The 22,804-nt window shown below is 33.0% G+C and overlaps 1 protein-coding gene across 1 annotated transcript in view; it reads right to left on the bottom strand.

The window, feature by feature from the left end:
• Positions 1-19,277, bottom strand: part of LOC127730681 (stimulated by retinoic acid gene 6 protein-like) — a 62,939-nt gene extending 43,662 nt beyond the window's left edge. Inside the window, exons 1-4 of the mRNA XM_052239196.1 lie at positions 19,064-19,277; positions 11,201-11,219; positions 10,787-10,862; positions 1,765-1,832 (exon numbers count right to left, since the gene is read on the bottom strand). Coding sequence (XP_052095156.1) covers positions 1,765-1,832; positions 10,787-10,862; positions 11,201-11,202 — 146 coding nt within the window. The 5' untranslated portion in view covers positions 11,203-11,219; positions 19,064-19,277. The remainder of the gene's footprint in view (positions 1-1,764; positions 1,833-10,786; positions 10,863-11,200; positions 11,220-19,063) is intronic.
• Positions 19,278-22,804: the final 3,527 nt, after the last annotated feature.

Raw genomic sequence — 22,804 nt, forward strand, 5'->3', positions numbered from 1 at the left:
ATGCCTGATGAAGTCACTCAAAAAGTCACATTTTGAAATCCATGATAAAAAGCAAAACAACAAAAATACCGAACTCCAAGGGAAATTCAAAACGGAAAGTCCCTCAACAATTAGCAAAATCAAAAGCTCAAACACATCAAACGGATGGAAAACAACTGTCATATTCCTGACTTGGTACATGCATTTCCTTGTGTAGAAAATGGTGGATTAAACCTGGTTTTAAAGCTAGCTAAACCTCTCACTTGTATGACTGTCGCATAAAATTCCATTATATTGACAACAATGTGTGAACAAAACAAACAAACATAGTAGGTAAAAATGTCAAAAATAGGGTACAGCAGTCAACATTGTGTTATAATCTCAATCACTATAAAAACAAACAAATATGTCAACAAAGAAAAACAAAATGGCATATAGACAAAGCACATACGCAAAAATGAAACTCAAGAATACAAAAATTAACACATGTTTCTTGATATTCTTTTAAAGTACTCTCAAACAAAAAGTTTGGAAACTCTAGTGTATGAAAAGTATATATATATATAAACAAAACACATTTGACTTACAGGTCGAACAACGGATGTTCTTAAACCCTGCTGACTGCCATTGGCGATTGCCAAATAAACGGATCACAAGATGTAACAAAATGGATCTTTATTATTAATTCAATACCAAACAGAAAACAATAAACTTGCGGAAAAGATGGTATATCGCAAACATGAGGTGCAAAAATTTGTACACCATATCCGGATTTCGACAATTAATGTCTCTTCAGTGATGTTAGGAATCGAAACGGTATTTGGAAGGCCATATAATTTACCTCAATTTAGGATAGACTCTTGAATTTTGAAGAGTCGAAATAGGATGAACGGATCATATAAACCCGAAGGCAAATATAATACAAGCCCAAACGAAAAAATATAAATAAGTCTAAATTGAAAACAACGTTCAAACCTATGATTGCATTGGATAAAAACCGCAATTTTTATACGTGTGCATGCAAAACAAATTTCTTGGTAGAGATGTCTAAATACAGCACACACAACATTTTCCAAAAGACAAAAAAAGTGAAAAAGTATATTTAAACAAAACTTGTGATCCGTTTATTTGGCAATCGCCAATGGCAGTCAGCAGGGTTTAAGAACATCCGTTGTTCGACCTGTTAGTCAAATGCGTTTTGTTTAAATATACTTTTAATTTTTCACCGTCAAAATTGAAAAGAAACGTAGTTTTAGTAATTGTGACATTGACTATAAATTTGACGTGATTCGACGGTAGCATACGCGAGTTATTTAAGACTTTTGTAGACGAAACGCGCGTCTGGCGTGCAAACTTTTAAGCCTGGTATCTATAATGAGTGTATTGGTACAAATTGAAAAAAAAATCAAAACTAAAATATACGAGAATAGAGACGATATCAAGTTCGTAAAAACATTCGTTCGGTGTTTAGATCGCAATGTTCCACTTGCGACACCTAACCCCAAAGTAACTTTTATATGGTTATAGATACCACAGACATTTGAATACTTTTAAATATAAAAGGTCATTATCATCATCTTATCTGTAAATAAAATATATCTCGTCAAAAATTAAAGTTATTTCTCAACTGATGTTTAATTGTTATGCGGTAGATAGAACTAATTTAAAGCAATGAACAAATGATTTAAACTCTTGTTCAAGCAAATTATAATCATTATTTCTAAAAAAAAAATCAATTGGTAGTATGGGTGTTATATAAAATTAGAATAAAATAAGAATACGTACACCACAATACCTGGTCTTCCACCACGTTTGTTTCTCTCAAAGCAAGAAAGAAAAATTGAAAGTAAAATCTGAAAAATTAAATAGACAATAAAATTGAGAATGGAAATGGGGAATGTGTCAAAGAGACAACAACCCGACCAAACAACAGAAAACATCCGACGGCCACCAATGGGTCTTCAACACAGCTAGAAAATCCAGCACCCGGAAGCGGGCTTCAGCTGGCCCCTAAACAAAATGTGTACTAGTTCAATGAAAATGAACGTCACACTAAACTCCAAAACATAAATGAACTAAAATTAAAAAACATACAAGATTAACAAAGTCAAGAGGCTCCTGACTTGGGACAGGCGCGAAAATGCGGCGGGGTTAAACATGTTTTGTGAGATAAGCATGTTATGAATGTATATATTAATGTTTTTGTGTAAATATGCGTTGACAGGAGCATATGTTACAATTATCTTTTAATTAGTAGTAATTTTCGGGCGAATGAAATTTATTATGTGCTACTTTCATTTACTAGCATTGGGTCGAATCCACTGCTGGTGGACTATCCGTCCCCGCGACGTTCATCAGCTTAGTAATTAGTGCTTCGGTAGTTACATTATTTAACATACGTTTCTAAAATAAAACTGTCTGTATATAAATTTAGAAGTTATTCAGAAACTGAAGTTGACCTTAAATGAATTTGGCTTTTCTTTTTATGTTTTTTTATAGCTTCTAAGGTGACTGCGTCTTTATACATTCCTGGATTTCATATGCTTAGGTTTGAGCATTACTGATGAAAGTAAATCCACAAAAGTGCTCCGGACGCACGAAATGTATTAAGTATTATTTGCATTCCAATAAGTCTCCCTGTTTACACTGTTTACGCCGACAGCGACAAGCATCGAAAGATTCATTTGAAGAAAGCCCACGTCATCCTTGTTTGTAAAACCAAAACGGTTTAATGAAATTGCTGGACTGGCATAAAATGGAGTTTTCGAATGTTGTGATGCCCCATAATGTCACACCATTTTGGTCCTAATTGGTTAATCCTATATTATTCAGATAATGACAAAGAAGGCCAACGAGAATTTGTTTTAATTGATATCATATGTGGTTCAAAAAGCATCATGTCAATATTAAACCCAAACTAAATTAAGTCAAGTCTAATACAACAGCTATATAATCTTCCACTACTTCTATAACAGATAAAAAAAACCAACATTTCCCCATATGCTGAACACAATAAAGGCCATTGTGATCTCTTATATCGAGTTTATAAAAAAATCACACTTTTTCCTTCCAGGTATAGGATTCCAACCCCGTACCTTAGACAATTAATTCTTCTTTTTCAAACCGATATTTCTTTTTATTATAGTTAACATCTATGATTGATCAAACTCTCTGAACAATTGCAAAGTCATTTAACTTTCTTTAACCTGTGGGAGGCCTAACTATATATGGGAACCTTATGGATACAATCCTTTCCGAGCATACAAGAATAAATAGAAAACAATGAAATTATCATCATGTAATTCCCTTGAATTTTGCTCAAAATTTAAGATAGTCAGTCATTTTGCACGAAACGGGTTAAGTACGATGATCGACAGTTGATTGCCTTGTATTTTCAGAAAAAAAGGATCAACGATGATTGGGTTACATATCTTTGAATGCGTTTTGGTCAATATAACCAATAGTCAAGTTAAACAGAAGCGTACATTCAATTATTATTTACCAGCCATTCTGAAGGAATTATTAATCCTGCAAAAAATATCTTTTATGATTAGTTTGCTGTCTAATTGACGTACATGTATACGTAGTATAGCTTATCCACGCAACAGATTCAGGCAAAGCACAGTAATTTCTCCTAAATGTCCATCTCTATATATTTCTATATAGATATAAGAAGATGTGGTATGAGTGCCAATGAGACAACTCTCCATCCAAGTCAAAATTTGTAAAAGTAAACCATTATAGGTCACAGTACGGTCTTCAACACGGAGCCTTGGCTCACATCGAACAGTAAGCTATAAAGGGCCCCACAAATTACTAATGTAAAACCATTCAAACGGAAAAACCAACGGTCTAATCTATATAAAAAACGAGAAACACTTATGAACCACATCAAAAACGACAACTACTGAACATCAGATTCCTGACTTAGGACAAGTGCAAACAAATGCAGCGGGTTTAAACGTTTAAATGGTACCAAACCTTCACCCTTTTTCTGAAACAATAGTGTAACATCACAACATAGAAAGACACACTATAAAATATCAACTGAAATAGCTTAACTCAATCAAAGGACATATTAACATCAGTGAACATACACTGAACAAATAAATTTGACCTATGATACAATGTAAATACAAAATAAATAAACTAAGGAAAGAATAATAACAGTAACTAGTTATATCGGTATGAAATGTTAAACAATTTAAGAAAAACAATATGCTCGAACAAAAATATCAGCCATTTGCAATTACTTTAAACACAGGTAAATGAAAATAATTTTGTTGTTAGGGATACGTGTACAGTTCCAATAGAGAAAGGAAATATTTTTACAAAATAAATAATTTTGATGTTCATAGTACGAAGTGAAAATTTATAGTAATACCAAACACTTATCAAAGCTATACATGTATGACTTAATACGTCCTGTCACATTTAAGAAAGGGCTTTCGGAATGTAAAAGAAGTGGAATAAATTTTTTTTTATAATTTTAATATTGCAGTATTTTTTAACAGGCATAACATGTTTAAATTAGTCACAAAATTCTAAATAACTTATATGTTTTATAAGCTTTTAGAAAGCCCTGTTAATTATCATGAATTTGAAGTGTTACCAGCCGGTTTCGATAGTTCTATTTTGATGGGCTTCTATTTCCAAGTATACTAAATATCCAGTCTTCATCAAAATACTGGACACAGCGACAACAACTGTCAGCAGAGCCCACAAATTTAAACTGCCGCTCTAATATTAGTACCCTTGTATGGATACGGACTTTTTACAAGCATTTTATAGCTAGCAGTAAAGTCAGTACAAACATTCAATTGAAAAACAAAACATTGAGTTCAAAACCTCAAAGAGAGATGCTGTGACGGTTTCAACCATTCAGTAACTGGTTTAGAAGGAGTTGCTGACACGCAGATGCATAGCCTCTTTGTAGAGAAGGAGTCATTGACAATTTTATTCATATTTTCTTATTTACGCATCTTGTGTTGCTACTGTTTTTTTTCTGTTCCAAAAAAAGTAAAATAAAAAAATACCGACCTCCAAGGAAAATTCAAAACGGAAAGTCCCTTATCAAGTGGCAAAATCAAAAGCTCAAACACATCAAACGAATGGAAAACAACTGTCATAATCCTGACTTGGTACAGGTATTTCCTTATTTATAAAATGGTGAATTCAACCTGGTTTATAGCTAGCTAAACCTCTCACTTGTATGACAGTCATATAGCATTCCATAATATTGACAACAATGTGTGAGTAAAACAAACAGACATAATAGGTTACAAATGTCAAAAATTGGGGTACAGCAGTCAACATTGTGTTATAATCTTAATCACTATAAAAACAAATAACTATTTAAACAAAGAAAAATAAAATGGCAAATAGACTCTCTTTAAACAAAGTACATAAGCAAAATTGAAAGACAAGAATGACCATAGCACAATAACATAATGGCGGGATGTTTAAATACCTAGCCACGCCAAAAGTATATACCATAAGTGGACTAAACAGTTAAGGTTAAAATATATAAAAACAAATAAAACGAACACTATAACACGTGATTAAGATGATAAACAAAGTCAGTACCTATAATCTATACTTCAAGACCATCATGTATTATTTGTGAAGGTGATACGGAATATTTATCAACAAGGTCTTAGTATCTTCCGATTAACTTTTTTAGAAAAAGGACGAGACGAGAAAATTTCAATCTATTTATTACAATTTTCAATATATTTGGTTAAACCACTTAAATTGGTTTTTTTTTATATCGTTATTTTAAGGACAAAAACTTCCAAAAGGAGTTGAATGACGATTCGATCATGTTGATCTTATTTTATAGGTAATTTTTGCAATTGTAGTTTCTCTCCATTTAATAACATACATGGTACCAATTTTTCTGCACCAGATGATGCGCATTTCGACAATCATTGTATCTTCAGTGATGCTAGAGGCCAAAATATGGCTTCTGCAAAAAACAAAAAATACGTAAAAATCGTCATTTAATGGCAATAATTCATATCAGAAGTCGACAGTCGATTTCGGCGGTCGTACATACTCAGAGATCTTATTTTTCTGATCAATTTTCAAAAGTTTTTGTATCTACTAGTATATAGTTTCTGCTAAAATTACAAAAAAATGGTATTCAAGGCATTAGCTTTTATAAGAAGTCGACCTACGATTTCAGTCTTTGACCTTATTTGTAGATTTTATTTTCATGGTCATTTTTATATTTACAGTTTCTCTCTATTTCTAATTGTTTAAACTAAAAACAAAAAGGAGTAAAATCGTCATTCAAAGGTCATAACTCTTATCTCGAGTCGACTGACGATTTCGGACTTTCAACTTGTATGTAGATCGTATTTTTCTGATCATTTTTCCTATAAAAGAAATCTGTATTTACTATAAAGTGTCTGCAAAAATCACAAAAAATGGTATACATTGTCATTCAAGGAGTCGATGGACAATTTCGATCATTTTGACTTATTTATAGATCTTGCCTTGCAGATCATATTTGTCATTTATTTTTTTTCTATCGATGATAATTTTCCTGATAAAAGCAAATGTCGCAAATAATTCGAATACATTTTCATTTAAAGGCAAAAACCCTAATAAGGAGTTGTATGACAATTTTGGTCAATAAAGACAGTGTTAGATCTTGACACTCTGAACATTTCTATCCAGCCAGATTTTTCTGTATCTGTAACGGTTTTTGAAGATAATTGACAATTCATGAATTTCACCCTTGTTCTATTTTTACCATTGGCAGCCATGTTGGTTGGCGAGTGGGATCATCGGACACAATTGTTTAAAACTAATCACCCCAAGGATGATTATAACCATATTTGAACCCAATTAGCCTAGATGTTTCAGACAAAAAGACTTTTGTAAAAGTAAATGACGACGTTGGATATCAAGTGATGAGAAAAGCTTACATTGGCCCTTTGGCCCAAATGAGTTAAACACAAAAACGACAAAAAGGTCAAACAACTGGCTACAAAACACTAAACAGGAAACTAAAGACAGGGCAACGTGAACTCAGAAAAATAAGGAAGAGCATAATCAGCAGCACGTGTGGCACCCGTCGTGTTGCTCATTGCGATTACAATTTCGGTAACATGTCTCATTGGGGGATGTCACAATCAAGAAAAAGAGCACTGGATTGTTAACATGACAATTAGAATATATTCAGGGTCATCGGTGCAACAGATGTTCCATAACGGTCAACAAAATGATGGTTGCGTTCGTAAAACTTTCGAAGGGATGACTTCAACTTTACCGCTAGGAACCCTCGGTTCAATATCTTCCTTGTAAATAGAGCAAACCTCTATCAAGGAAATCATTATATGAATAACACACTCAGGAATATCTTATAAATATTGAGGTATATACTTTATATGCAGGCGTCACTTGATTGTTGCTACACAGAAATGGAAAGTTCACAATAGGAAAGCTGAAGTTTTCTCTTATGTCGTAAAGTTTATTTCAGAGCCATCCCTCAATGTCAAGATATGAGACAGACTTAACTGTCTCTGTGGTTTCCTTTATCTTAAGTTCGATCAGACAGATGCGTTCAACATAGTCGCCAAATTATTGAGTGAGCGGAGATTGTCTATGTAGCGGAACGTGAAGTCAAAGGTTAAAGCTTGCTTTTTTTCATTCTTCATAAAAACCATCTTTGTTATGTCAAACTCATTATATATGAACACGTCGATAAGAAGAGGATCATATAAATGCCGATTGTCTGTTGAAAAACTCGTCCTCCAAACGTAACGCGTTGTCAATAAAAAAACAAGCATCTTGATGATGTCAGTTTTAGAGAATTTTTTCGTACCATTTTTTTTTTAAATCAAGGTTGGAGTTATTCTGTCGATCTATCTTTAAGTTAAGGATGAGGAGTACTTGTGTAAAGGGTTGAGAAGTCTAAAAAACTTAGATTGTTTGTACTCTAATAATTCTCTGGAATTTGGAGTGTACAACGCCCCTTGAGTAGTTAATGTCACATGATATTGAACATTGGTAACTATTGTTGCTTCTAGTTTATTATCATTTTGGGATTTAAAGATATATGTAGCATGAGCATTAATTACCCATAAGTGTTTTTTTCCTAATTCTGATTAGCATCAACGACCCCATTTCCTTAACCCATTAGGAAGGGTATGTATGTATTCTTTTTAATTGCATTGCCTGGCATAATTATCGACTGAATCCAGTTGTGTTTTCTTCAAATTCATGGATTTCGGCTCAAGGTATTTCGGGCCTTTGTTAATTATATTTCGCAGAGAAATATTGCTAACAATGTTCAGGTCATCAGGAATAACGTGGTCAGCCGGATTAAACATGAATTTGGAGCTATCACAGGTGTAATCAAAAGGTTTAGTCGTTTTAGTCGTCATAATTGAAGTCCTGCAACACATTGGAAATTTTAGTCGCAATAGGTGTAGAAAATTTTAAGTTAATTATTGTTGTCCAAATAATTATAAAATTGCCTTTGAATACCATCATTGTCATATTCCAGAATATGACTGTTATACCGAGTGTGAATCTTCATTGCTATACGACGTGTCTCAGTATTTTGTACATCCAACATTCATGTATTTATTTTTGATGTTTGATGGTTTCGGTTGGATAATGTGTTATGTCTTATCGTTTGTAGTCCAAATAATTATAAAATTGCCTTTCAATACCATCATTGTCATAAAAATTGTTTGGACGAGTATTGTGAAAATAATTGTATAAAGTTCGAGATTGCATGTTAGTTACGTAAGCGCGTCATTGTTTGTGATATCCTGTGGTGTTCGTCGTTGATGGAATATGTTCGTTGTTGTTCTGCGGTGTGCATGTTGTGTCGACTATTATATTATTTGTTTGTGCGTTTCTCTGTGATGAATGTTCTTGCGTGTGTTTGTGCTGTATTTCTGTAACGTAGTGTTGTCATTGTAGCGATATTTTTTTTAACATTGTCATAAAGCGGGAGGTTTGGCTAGCCATTTAACCATGTTCAACCCACCACTTTTTTTCTTAAAATGTCATGTACCAAGTCAGAAATATGGCAAATAGTTCGTTTCTATGTATGTTGGCGTTTGTTTTTGTTGCACTTCAGTGTTCCTTTTGTTCTTTTGTTTTTCTCTTATAGTTGATGTGTTGCCTTCGGTTTTACTTTGTGACCCGGATTTGATTTCCCTCAATCGATTTATGACTTTTGAACACCGGTATACTACTGTTGCCTTTATTTAAGCAGATAAGAGGAACAAACTGATCTTTTAAGTAAGGACGGGGCATTTTCGATAAGACTGATTTATGACGAAGGGTATTGTCTAAATTGATGGCAGCTAATCTTTGTTGGTAAAGGAAAGTTTAACAAAGGATCTTTTCTACATTACATATTTTCCCATGTCAACTGGTCTAAAAAAGTCTTTGACGGGCAACATATGAGATGCAAGCTGTAAGTTTGTATTTATCAGAATGGAATTTCTTACTGGGGTTTCTAAACAAATGTTGTACAGAGAATGAATTTCGTGTGGTTGTAATGTACATCCAAGATATCTGTATAAATGGCAGAAGGTCATTAATAAGAGAATCATGAGCAGGAGATGGTGTATGATGACCATGACCGTGAAGTTTTCAAAGAAAGTGTCAGTGATTTCTGATCATTGAGGCATTGCAGATACAATATGGAAAAATATGCCATAAGCATTGTAAAAAAGGTACAATACGAATGGTATTCCGGTATACGGGTTGAAAACAGGCCCCACGAACTTATTTGAAATTCCCAATATATGTTGCCCAAAATCAAAATAAGACATTGAGAATGATTGTATTTTATATGGTTGTCAGAGAGGAGAATAGAGGTGAGTACCGAGAAGAACTTGGTAACTAATTAAAATTCCGTTTATTCAAACAGTATTGTATAGTTATCTGTTCGTTCTTTTGTCCGAGCTTATGTGCTTAATATCCAAAACTCTCATAAACAAGTACTGATTAAATGATACTTTCTGTTTTGGTTATTAAGTTCCTAATTTTTCTACGTATTTATACATCCCTTGCTTTCAAATCTTTGGGTTTGACCGTTACTTATCATGATGAAGGTAGGTAAATCTAGAAAAGCGTTTCGGACGCACAAAATTTATGAAGAGTTGTTATACTTTTCTAGCACTTGGCCGATGCAACAGCTGGTGGACTGCAAGACCCTGATGGTATCTTCAGCTCAAAGATAAGTGCTTCGGTACTGATATGATTTATTACATATTTTGTTTAAATTTTCCAATTGATAAATTAAGAAATTGCTAAGAAACTTAGGTTCCAGCTCACTCAGGAAAAGTTGACTTTAGATGCATTTGGCTATTCTGTTTAAATTCGTGTTGATCAGTCTTTAGTTTTCAATGTTGTGTTTTGAATACTGTTGTTTGTCTTATGGTCCTCTTCGTTTTAGCCATGGCGTATTCAGTTTATTTTCGACTTATGATTTTGAATGTCCCTTTTGTATCTTTCGCCATTCTTTTGGTCATTAAGCTCCTAATCTTTCTACCTATTTATAGATCCCTAACTCTCAAATTTGTCGGTATTAACGTTTTTGATGAAGTTAAATAAAAAAAAACGCTACTCACGCACGAAGTTTTATCAAGAGTTATTTAAATTAACCAGCACTGGTCGTTGTTGTCAGATTTTAAAATATTGATATAAATAAAGTCTTGCAAAAAAATCTTTAATGTATCAAAACTGAGGTGTTATTTTATACATTTTACTGCATATGATATACTTGCATGGGTTCATTTATAAATGTTAATATTGTGAAAAACTAACTTACAGCTATGGCGAATGCTCCGACCTCTAAGCCTACTACAACATCATCGGTAGAGGCTACATCATCAGTAGTGGAAGACCTTCAATACACATGTTACTTTATTTAACAAACTGAAACACACTCTCTGGTTTTGATTTAAATCAAAAACAGATTTTATGTTAATAAATAAGTTTACTTATTGAGACAAAAGGTTTTGTGATTTCTCCTTAGTTCCTTACTCACGATTAATATAAAGACGAGATTCTGAAAACAAAGATACATGCGTAAAACATCTTCAAATAAAAAAGGGAAGGATAGCTTAAACTTATGTAAGTTAATTGACTACGAGCGTATCTCCATCAGGCAAGGATTGTTTTTCCCTTCTATAAACAAAATAAAACTAGAAGTATGCATGTCAGCTATATTGTATATACTTACATGGCCTGTTTCTTTTATACTGAAAACAAATGAAAAAGAATAATCATATAAAATAACAAGAACTGATTGTAACAGGATACTGTTACGAAGTCTCCCAAACGAAGCTCCCATAATTCGTAATTCCCAGGGTCGCCTGACATTGGGCAATGTCCAGTGAAAATTGGTTTGGTCCAGTAAAGTTATATGCATTAGTGATGCCTGGGGACTAACCTTGTATATCATTCAAATCATCTTGGCATGACAAACCAGAATATATATGGTTTAGGGGTGGGGATCTTGACCACTTTCAAGATATATGAACTTTCTTAAATGGCAGGGGGTGGGGGTAACCTCTGGGGACTAACCCTGTATTTCATTTGATGTGCTTTATCATGACAAACCAGAATATATATGGTTTAGGGGTGGGGATCTCGACCATTTACAAGATATTAGAACTTTCTCAAATGACAGGGGGTGGGGATGACCCCTGGGGACTAACCCTGTATATCATTCAAACCATCTTAGCATGACAAACCAGAATATATATGGTTTAGGGGTGGGGATCTTGACAACTTAGAAGATATTAGAACTTTCTTAAATGGCAGGGGGTGGGGGTGACCCCTGGGGACTAACCCTGTATTACATTTGATGTGCTTTATCATGACAAACCAGAATATATATGGTTTAGGGGTGGGGATCTCGACCATTTACAAGATATTAGAACTTTCTCAAATGACAGGGGGTGGGGATGACCCCTGGGGACTAACCCTGTATATTATTCAAACCATCTTAGCATGACAAACCAGAATATATATGGTTTAGGGGTGGGGATCTCGACCATTTACAAGATATTTGAACTTTCTCAAATGACAGGGGGTGGGAATGACCCCTGGGGACTAACCCTGTATATCATTCAAACCATCTTAGCATGACAAACCAGAATATATATGGTTTAGGGGTGGGGATCTTGACCACTTACAAGGTATTAGAACTTTCTTAAATGGCAGGGGGTGGGGGTGACCCCTGGGGACTAACCCTGTATTTCATTTAATGGGCTTTATCATTTAGAACATTTTCAATTAAAAAGTTTGTGTCTATCAGGAACGGTTTTCAATTTATAATCATTTGAAAATTTTTAAAAATAAAATCCCATAGGGTTCTATAGTAAAACCCTCTTTTCTTTTTGCCCCTCAAAGTACCCCTTTATAAACCCCATTGCAAAAACAAAACCCTGATTGCACCACTAGACATGTTAGTCTAACATATTGTGAAACCCTAAGTTAATCCGACAAGCGGTTTTGGAGAACGGGTGCGGACAAGTTCAAATTTAAAAGCGGCGGGAGAAGAAGAAGAAGAAGAAGAAGAAGAAGAAGAAGAAGAAGAAGAAGAAGAAGAAGAAGAAGAAGAAGAAGAATAAGAACTGAGCAAAAACAATAAGTCTTCCCAAACTTCGTTTGGGAGACTTAAATATAAATGTATGTTTCATTAGTAGTGTTACCGATTTTCTTAATAAATACCCATCATCAACCTTATTAATAGACAATCGATATTCCATTGGGTACTAATTGTGCATAACTACTAGCCGATTTCGTTTTATTCATATGAAGGATAATTTAGACAGAACTTTCCCAAAGAAAACAGAAAAAGTATCTTGCAAGGTTCTTTAGATTCACTTTCAGATATATTGATGATGTCTGGTCACTCAATAAACCACATTTCAGTGAGTCCTTACATCCCATATATCCCAGTGAACTTGAGGTTAAGGATATAACCGAAACTTTCCATTTCTCAGAACTAACATACCCTCTGCTTCATTATATGTCTTTTACAGATCTCAACTAAAACGTTACGCTCGTACATGTTCACACAATACAGACTTCATTAAAAGAAGTGTGCACCATACACAAAATTACTCCAACAGAGTTTTATGGAAGAACGACTGAAATTGACACTACATTAGATTTATGATAACCATTACTCATAAGATGTGTCGGTGTCGCAACTCACTATTGACATGTGTTCTTAGATCTTGAGATACCAGAATAGTAGACTGATCTGTAATTTTACCGATTGTGTTCTATCCCCGATTACGACTTTTTGACTAAATGTGCATTCGCATGGCGGTTGATGAATGCATACTAGGATACGCTTACCTTTCCAACGCACCCGGTCTTGCATCTTAATGGGGTTCATGCGATTCCCTCAGTTTTTGTTTGTTACCTTGTTTTGTATGTTTTTATGAGATTTGAACATCGGTAACTTACTATTGCCTACATTTACCCATTTACATATTATTTTATTAATATTTTATGGACTATAAGAGAAAAATACACAAGCGACATAATACTCTACATTATAAGTACTCTACATTATACGTAAGAAATGGATAAGTATATAACGTAAACATAAGTGAATTAAAGATATTTTTTTTCCTACAAATAATTAGGTAATACAGTCGTCAACTATGTTTGCTGGGAGCCATCACAGAGGGCGCTTTATTATTGTACAATAAGAATAATGTCATGAATATACGCACTGGTGTCTTAAGTTCAACCAACAGTTTGATCATAACCATCAACGAACGGTTTTTATTCATTTGCACAACACAGTTTCTAGTAGTGTTGAATAATCACGCTCAGTTTCATTCCTGAAATTCTAGGTTTTTTTTTCAATTAGATGACGGAAATGATGTGTGTACATTTGCACAGGCGGTGGCTTAGTTAGACTAAGTTTTTGATCATTACATTCAATGTAGGATTTTCTTGTGTATGCAATATGTCTTCTAGTAGTGGTGAATAGTCATACCTAGTTTCATCCCTGATGTATAAGGGGTTTCATAGATAGAACGGTTACGATTTTTGTAAATATGCATAGGGATTGCTAAGTTGAACTAAGTTTTTGACTATGACTTTCAATGTAGGATTTTCTTCTGTATGAAGACACACCTTCAAGTAGTGGTGAATAATTATATCAAGATTAATCCCTGAAGTCTTGGTTTTTTTTTAAACATTACGGATTCAAACTTCATAAATCAACAATGACAACATGATGTTAAGTCTTGTCTTTAATATTTAGATCTGAGTCGTATACAAAAAATGTTTTACAAAGATTTTATGTTAGTAAAATATATTTTTCTGTAAGGCCTTAGCTGATATCTAATTTTGCTTAATCGATGTGTAAAATTTATACCTAACATATTCTACTTTACATTCTGTAAGATAAAATATGTAAAATTTGACAATGTGTCATCATAGTGACATCATAACTACGTAATTTCAGAATGATTAAAGAAAAAAGTAAAATAACAAAAAATACCGACCGAAAATTCAAAACGGAAAGTCCCTTATCAAATGGCAAAATCAAAAGCTCAAACACATCAAACGAATGGAAAACAACTGTCATATTCCTGACTTGGTACAGGCATTTCTGAAAATGGTGGATTAAATTTGGTTTTATAGATAGCTAAACCTCTCACTTGTATGCCAGTCACATAAAATTCCATTATATTGACAACAATGTGTGAGCAAAACAAACAGACATAATAGGTACAAATGTCAAAAATTGGGGTACAGCAGTCAACAGTGTGTTATAATTCTTATATGATTAGCATATTAGGAAATACGTTTATATAATTGGCTTCCGGTAGTGGCTCTTAAAGTTATTTATTTTTGGAAAACGACGCTGACAAAACTACTTTTTGTAACCAATGTAAACAAGATGGCGGCGATAATAGCACAAACCGGCTCGACGTTAAAAATATTTATTTTCACTTCGCGTTCATCGTTAAATTGAAAAAAGAACACAAAATATTCATTTGAAGGATAATAAGATATGATTAATTTATTTTCACTTCAGATAGCAGAGTCGGTATAACCAAAAAATATAATCATGCGCCAGGCCAATTCAATGACACAAATATACAATTTACGTGTGATAGAGTAATGAAATTAAATTTATATCCAATTCAAAAGAATTATAACGATTAAACACATTTTTAAAGGAATTTATTGGCGTATAAACTGGATCAAGATCAAAACAAACAGACATGTCAAAAATACGGCTACAGCAGTCAACATTGTGTTATAATCTTAATCACTATGAAAACAAACAAATATGTCAAAAAAGAAAAACATTGTGGCATATAGACAAAGCAAATAAGCAAATATGAAAAACAAGAATACAAAAAATGACCATAGCACAATAACACAATGGCTAGATGTATAAGTACCGAGCCACGCCAAAAGGATATTACCAAAAATGGACTGAAGAGTAAAGATTAATAATTTACAAAGACAAATAAAAGAGCACTATAACACGTAATTAAGATGATTAACAACGTCAGTACCAAGAATCTATGCTTCAAGAACATCATGTATTATTTGTGAAGTTGATACGGAATATTTATCAATAAAGTCTTGGTATCTTCCAATGAACTTTTTTTAGAAAAAGGTCGAGATGTTCTTTGACATAACCCTGATTCATCAACTTTCTGCACAGACACTGGTGACGTTTTATAAAGTCTGAGTAGCAGCTGCAAGCTCTTGAATACCGAATGAGTTGGGAAATTTATATCCCATATGCAGGTAAAGTTTGGTATATTGCTACTAAGGTTGGGGAAATTGATAATTTCAAAATTAAAATCGTATCGTTTGTCATAGATTTTGGTACTGAGATGACCGCTTATGTCAAATTCGAGTATAAGTATAAAAATGAGGCGGAGGAAGCCGTGTCTGTATCTTTATTTTCTAGTTCTGGAAAATATTTTAATGGAACCCAATCAGAAAAGTTAGTATTGTTAATTGAAAGAACATCATCAATGTATCTGAATGTGAAATCAAATGATCTGGCTTCTTTGATCTTCTTGTGTTTGACAAGTGCCTGAAGGAACTCCGACTCATATGAAAATAAGAATAGGTCAGCAAGGAGAGGCGCACAGTTCGTTCCCATAGGAATACCGACGAATCATAATATTTTTTCTTTAATTCCAGGGGTCAGATATTATCATATATTACATGACATTTTTCAAGATATATCTATATATCAATACCAACTACGTACAATATGCAGCCAGTGGTCAAAACTGTTCGCACCTCTTGTTTTTTTTTTCTTATTTGATTTTTGTTTTAATTAGGGCTTATATACTTTTAAAGACAAATCGGAATTTATGCTTGATAAATATATATATATAGTGGTGTAGCATGTGAAGGAAATAAATTTCAAAAATTGTATATAAATAATGATTTCTCTGTAATGACCCGTCAAAAAAATATTTCCTTTATGAGTTTAACAGTAAATTTTCATTAAAAAAAGAACCTGAAATAATTATTTTTACGATTAAATGTATATGGAATCTAATATGATGTGAAATATAGCGTAGTTTTGGAGGTGTAAAACACTATGACCTCTGACCGTATTACCTCTGCTAATTAACAACAAAGACAGCTTATACAAGTTAATATTATTTCTATTTCAGAGACAGTGAAACAATAGAATAAGAATACAAAAACAAATAGTTTTTTCTCAGGGGTTTTACACTGTTTTTATTTTGACTGACAAAAATGCAAAATATCTGAAACTAAATTAGTGGATAAAATTCAACTATGCGGCATTCTAATAGAGGATGTGTTCGACCTTTGGTAACAATTCATTCTTTTATCTGCTGTTTTCTATTATCTTGTCATTCATTCTACCGTCTTGTTTGTTTTCATAAAGAACGTAACGTGACGTTGAACTACATTTTTCGATATCAGCTTCGAATCGCCTCGTAATCAATTCATCCCTTAAGGTTGATCGGGTGTCTTTTCTGAGCATCCCTTCTGGTCATGTTGCAAAAAACGTTTTTGTTTAAAAATATTTTACCAAGTAATCATCAATAGAAAACAAACACATATGAAACTTGAAATTTACAGATTAAACTATCAAAAAATAAGTGTCGTTAAATGTATTTAAAATTATCAGAAAAAAATCTTTTTAAAATCAAGTGCAGATAATTATATTGAATTTGATAGGTCAATTTGTTTTTTAAGGGATTTTCGAGAAAAATAAGGCTCGTGACATCTTTATTTTATATTTAGTAAGTATTTATGAAAAGCAATTTTCTCGTTGAATTTTAACCAATTCTATGGTTTAATGTTTAATCAATACGGAAAAAATAAGTTTTCCCTATTAAACCCATATAAAACAACTGTGATTTCGTTAATTTCAATGTATTTTAGCGAAAAAAAACAAGGTCCGTGACCCCCAGTTTTCATGTTGAAATTTGAAAGTACATTGACCCAAAAGCCTTTCACAAAAGTTTAAGAAAAATCTATCGTCGAACATTTAAAAATCCGAGTTACCTGAGGAACGGTTTCCCTTATGTTTATTTATCACCCATTGAGTTAAAATGTAGGTCTATCTTCTCCATCTCCACCAAAATAAATGTTGCTTTGGGTTTTTTTAATGACCGCATTAAGTTACAGCCTCTGATAGATTTTTTATCGGTATCTTATTAAAGTGTTAAATACTGTCGGTGGGGTGCAATATAAGATATAATTCTGACTGAAAACAGTTTTGCTAGAATGTAGGTCAATTTCAGAATTTTTCATTCATTATAAGATGATGGGGCCTTGTATAGCTTGCTGTACGGTATGGATTTTGCTCATTGTTGAATGACGCAAAGTGAGCTACAGTTGCTAACATCTACGTCATTTGGTTCATGGTGGATAGTTGTCTGATGGGCAATCAAACAACATCTTATTCTATATAAAAACAATATACAACACATGGTCCAGAATGAGTTTAGTGTATAAAGTATTTAAAACCTAGAGATAATTTTGAAAGATCTTCTTATGAACTTTTTATAGATGTCAAATATGCACCGTAACAGATAGAAAAATCAGGGTTAGAATTCATAGAACAGACAAGGTGCAGTGGCAAATATTTCATGGATATTTTGGACACAGAGAGGGTTACCCCGGCACCCTTTGCCAAAAAAAAAAACAACCCCTTTTTCTTCTATGTGCCTCAGGACTTTTAGTTTTGAATTGTAGTTTCACTTTCCATATTCGGTATTTATTCTAATGTAAGCTCCACGTGGTAAAAATCACGTGATGCAGGAATATATTATCTTGGAGTTGGGCTATTTCTTTCTTTTTGGGAGGGTACTTCAAGTAGACAACATGCATGTGTATAACGGCACAATACATTTTCTTTTTAAATAAAGAGAGTTGCCGGTCCTGCATGTACATGAATAGATCGGTTAGAAAGCAAGGTTTTAATTTTAATTAGATTGGAAAGCTTAATTCGAGATTTGAAAATGGAGAGCGCGAAAAAAAGGGGGTAGGTTGTTCCACGGGGAATATTTATCTTATGAACTCTGCATTTGAAAGCTTTAATCTTTGGTTTATTAAATAAAAAGAGAAATCAAAAAATGTTAGACAAGTTGTGAATGTCTTTCTTCCTTTCTCCCATGCCAAGAAATTGCCTCCGTTGAAATTTTGCAAATATCCCATAGAGCAAATTACACGGTTGATTAATATTAACCATTTGGTGTATGGCTGTGTTCTATGCGATACGTACTTGCAGGTCATAAATTAATTTGTTGAATGAAATCAAATCTTTAACTACTAATGGATGCCGTAGGAGGTCTACCGGAGTTTTGAGCGAGGATTTCTTGGCATGGTGACAAGGTCTAACAAGGAGTATGTTAAAGTTTGAATTGAATGACAAATAATTAAAAAGATATTAAAATGTTTGGAAATATCGAAGCTCTCAGATGTAAAATTCCCCACCTTTATTTATTTATTAGGATTCTAAGCATGCCGATTCTAAAGTTTTTAAGACAAGTAGTTTTTTAATGTAGGACTTCTTGTGCCTTTTCTTATTTTTCAAATTTAAACTGACCTGGTTCAATCGTCCTTGTCTTCATGTATTTAAAATTGTTGCTATGTTTGTTGTCTTTATTACCGACACAGATATGTTAATCCAATTTGAGGAAATAGCAAATGAAAGTCCTGAAATGCACTTATGTATGGAATTATAAAAACAATAAATACGTCGGTTTTAAAGGAATATTATATCTCTTTTTTCACCTGGCTCGTTTACTTCCTTTTCAGATATCCAGGTCAACCGTTTTGTCGTTTAATTTTATCTTATGCAATAAAGTATTTTCTGAAAATATTAATTTATAAATATACCAGATAAATCTAAATAAAATAATGAAAAACGGAAATATTTAGTTCTACTCAATTACAGCATTCGAACAAATAATTAAACTGTATCAGGACAGATACTGATTTAATAACTACATGAAATGATAGTTATACGTTATACACGTTATTTTTTAAGTCTTATAAAAATAAGGAGATTTGCCAACATCTTAGATGGTAATTACGTCACCTGTGAGTATATTGTTCCGCCAAGAAATCAGCTGTTCCAAATGAAAGCACAAAACGTACCAACAATAGGCTAGAGTCTTTTCACAGCAAGAACTGACTTATAGATTGTTCCTGTCGATATTACGTACTGTGTTTTATTTCAGAATATGGTTAACATACTTACAATTATGCTTTCCAGGAAATACACACTGAATTTTATTAAAGACTTTGCTTGAAATAAATGTAGTGCTGTTTGATGATTATTTAAACGAACAAAGACTTCTCTGTTTATTATAAATTATTTATCAATATCATCAATTTTTGACAAAAAAATCCATAAAGTTCAGGTTATTCGCGCAAACGTAATACCTGTCAAAATTCACGCAAATGTAAGTCGCCCCTTTTATTTTTCAAAATTATTTTTTTAATATTGCGTGGAGTATATATAGTGTTTGAATCGTGTAAATTTGATTTATGATTATTAGCATAACGAGTAAGAGACGAACGACGAACAAATCCGCCCAGACTATCATACGAAATCAGAGCTTTCATTGTTTCCAATGTGTGCATTGCTATGAAAAAATTCATTTAATTGAAAATATAAAGAAATGTTCATTGAAAGAATATGTTGATCTTTTTTTCGTTATCAGAATAAATAAAATTGTTTTCTTACATTAAAGCGCTTTGTCCATTGCATAAGGGAGAGGCAAAAGGTAATTCTAATGCAATTCTTTTGTATCAATGGTTCTGATTGGATGACACTAAGCGTAAAATTCTCTATGTCCCCGTCTGTAACTAAGGAAGCCGACATTTTGAATGTATTGACATGCAATTTTTACAATAATAAGCAAAAAAACTCAAATGTTGCACTTAGAAATCATCTTTTTATCAAATTCAATTACATTTTGAAGCGGCAAAGAAGCCAGAAAACGCCCGGTGTTTACGTTTGACGCCGGAAGCATACCTATGACGTCACCTAGTTTAGGGGCCAAAGAATATCTTTTCGTGGAATTTTACACTGAAATAATGATTGAAATTGAATTATGTACTTGTTTTGCATTAGAATAGAGATAACTGTATTGTATTTGAAGCTTTGCGGACGTCCATCGGTAGTTTTACTGTCGCAAATACCCGTTTAAATGTCTCCGCTACGCGTCGCCAGGTAAACTAAATTTGCGACAGTAAAACTACCGATGGACGTCCGCAAAGCTTCAAATACAATACAGTTATCTCTTAAATGGTTTATGGGGATAACAATTTGTATTCAGTCAATAAGACAAGAAAAGATATTTAGGAATGTTGATATTCATAAAATGTAGATCAAGTTTGAATTTCTATTTCCATTTCACATGTTAACGGTTCAAACATTATACTCCAGGCAATATTGAAGAAATAATTCAAATTCTTTACTTGGATTTTTAATCCAATTCGTGATATGTATGGACATAACTATCAATTATTTTAACAAGGTTTATACCAAGACTGGTGGATGTTTCGTCAACGTTGGACTGACTAGTCCAGTAGCCAATACAGCAATGTTGACATGAAATATTATTGATGCAGCCACTATCTACACATTGACTGTTCATAAAGTGTTGCAATCTTTCTAAACAATTTGGTTTTTCTTTACCCAGGCGTAGATGACCTAAGCTAGATTTGACACACCGTTTTGGAATTTAAGGTTTGGAATGCTCTTCAAATTCGTAATTGATTTTAATGCTTTTTCAACTTCGTAATTGATCTGACTTTGATAATGTTTTGTTTCGAACACCACTGATGAGTCTTATGTAGACGATTTACCTAAATAGTAAGCCTGGTATCTTTGATCACTTTTTACTACTGCATGGTTCGGTACAACTGTTGATTGACGTTTCGTCCCGAGTGTATCAAAGTACAGTATTAAACACGATAGTGCTTGGAAGATTTTCTGTAAATTAATGATTTCTACCCCCAGGTGTACAATGGACATTGTTTTAGGCAAAACATTAGACTATTATAGATAATTATCATAGCAGTATGCAACAACAATAAAAAAGAATTATATTTATTACTGGTTATTTATAAGGTCAAGGATTTCGTTATCACAAATTAACTTAAACCTTTATTAAGTTCTTTCATAGATATAAAGATTTAGTTTGGAAGTTTGGCTGTACCTGTAGAAAACTTATTAAAAACGTGATAGCACATTGTAATGTTTACGGTGATGTTGTTTACCGAGCCTGTAAAATTAGATACGATCCGCGTAAACTATCGATCCTTGAAATGAACTGATTCTAAAAGGTTACCAATTCAACACTGTAATTAGATCATTTGATATTGATTTTGTTATCAATAAATTAAAACACAACTGAATATAATTGTTATACACATTCACGGTCTCACAATCTGTCGATACCTATATTTTGGCATTGCACAAGGACATTTTTCTCTCTGACTGTTAATGACGTCTCTACTCTAAATCCATTAGAAGTTGGATGTGTACTGATTAATATTTTAGTCTTATATAAATGATTTGTTTGTTAGTTGTTATTGGATTTAAACTTGCTTTCAGTACAAAGTAAAATAACAAAAATACCGAACCCTAAGGAAAGTTCAAAACGGAAAGTCCTTCATCAAATGGCAAAATCAAAAGCTTAAACACATCAAAAGAATGGAACTATCTTTCAGTAACTGCGAGTACTCCCAGATCTGTAATTTGAGACTTTTTCAACTGATTTTTTATAGCTAGTTCTTAAGTTGTTACACCACTGGCACTGTCGCAGGTTAGGGAAGGGTTTGCCCAAGTCAGGAGCATTTAATTCAGTGGTTGAAGTTTGTTGATGTTTATCATATAATTAATACAAAAGTTCCCCTTGATCACTGCACAATGATATAAAAGTTACGTTATCCGTTGAACGTATGCTTTGAAAAGTTTCTATTTTGAGAAATGAATGAATGAACGTAATAATATTAAATCTCCTGCAAATCAAACTTACTTAAACCCAAAATAAAATTACTCCATAATGATGAAGTGAAGGTGACGTGAATATTTGAATAGTTCATATATAGGCCTAATGATATATTATTCGAATGTATATACAATAAACATCGAACTACAATAAACTTGGAATTTGACCTTTATCACAGCAGTATTATATTTTAGATGGTTCTCAGTTTGATATATATAGAATAATGGCATTTTTTTTTTCATACTACTTACTTTATGAGCATGCATATCAAGCGAGTCAGCTAGGGTGAGCTGATATTCACGATGACGAAGTCAGTATCA

Source organism: Mytilus californianus, unplaced genomic scaffold (genome assembly GCF_021869535.1).
Source record: "Mytilus californianus isolate M0D057914Y unplaced genomic scaffold, xbMytCali1.0.p SCAF_2, whole genome shotgun sequence".
NCBI lineage: Eukaryota > Metazoa > Mollusca > Bivalvia > Mytilida > Mytilidae > Mytilus > Mytilus californianus.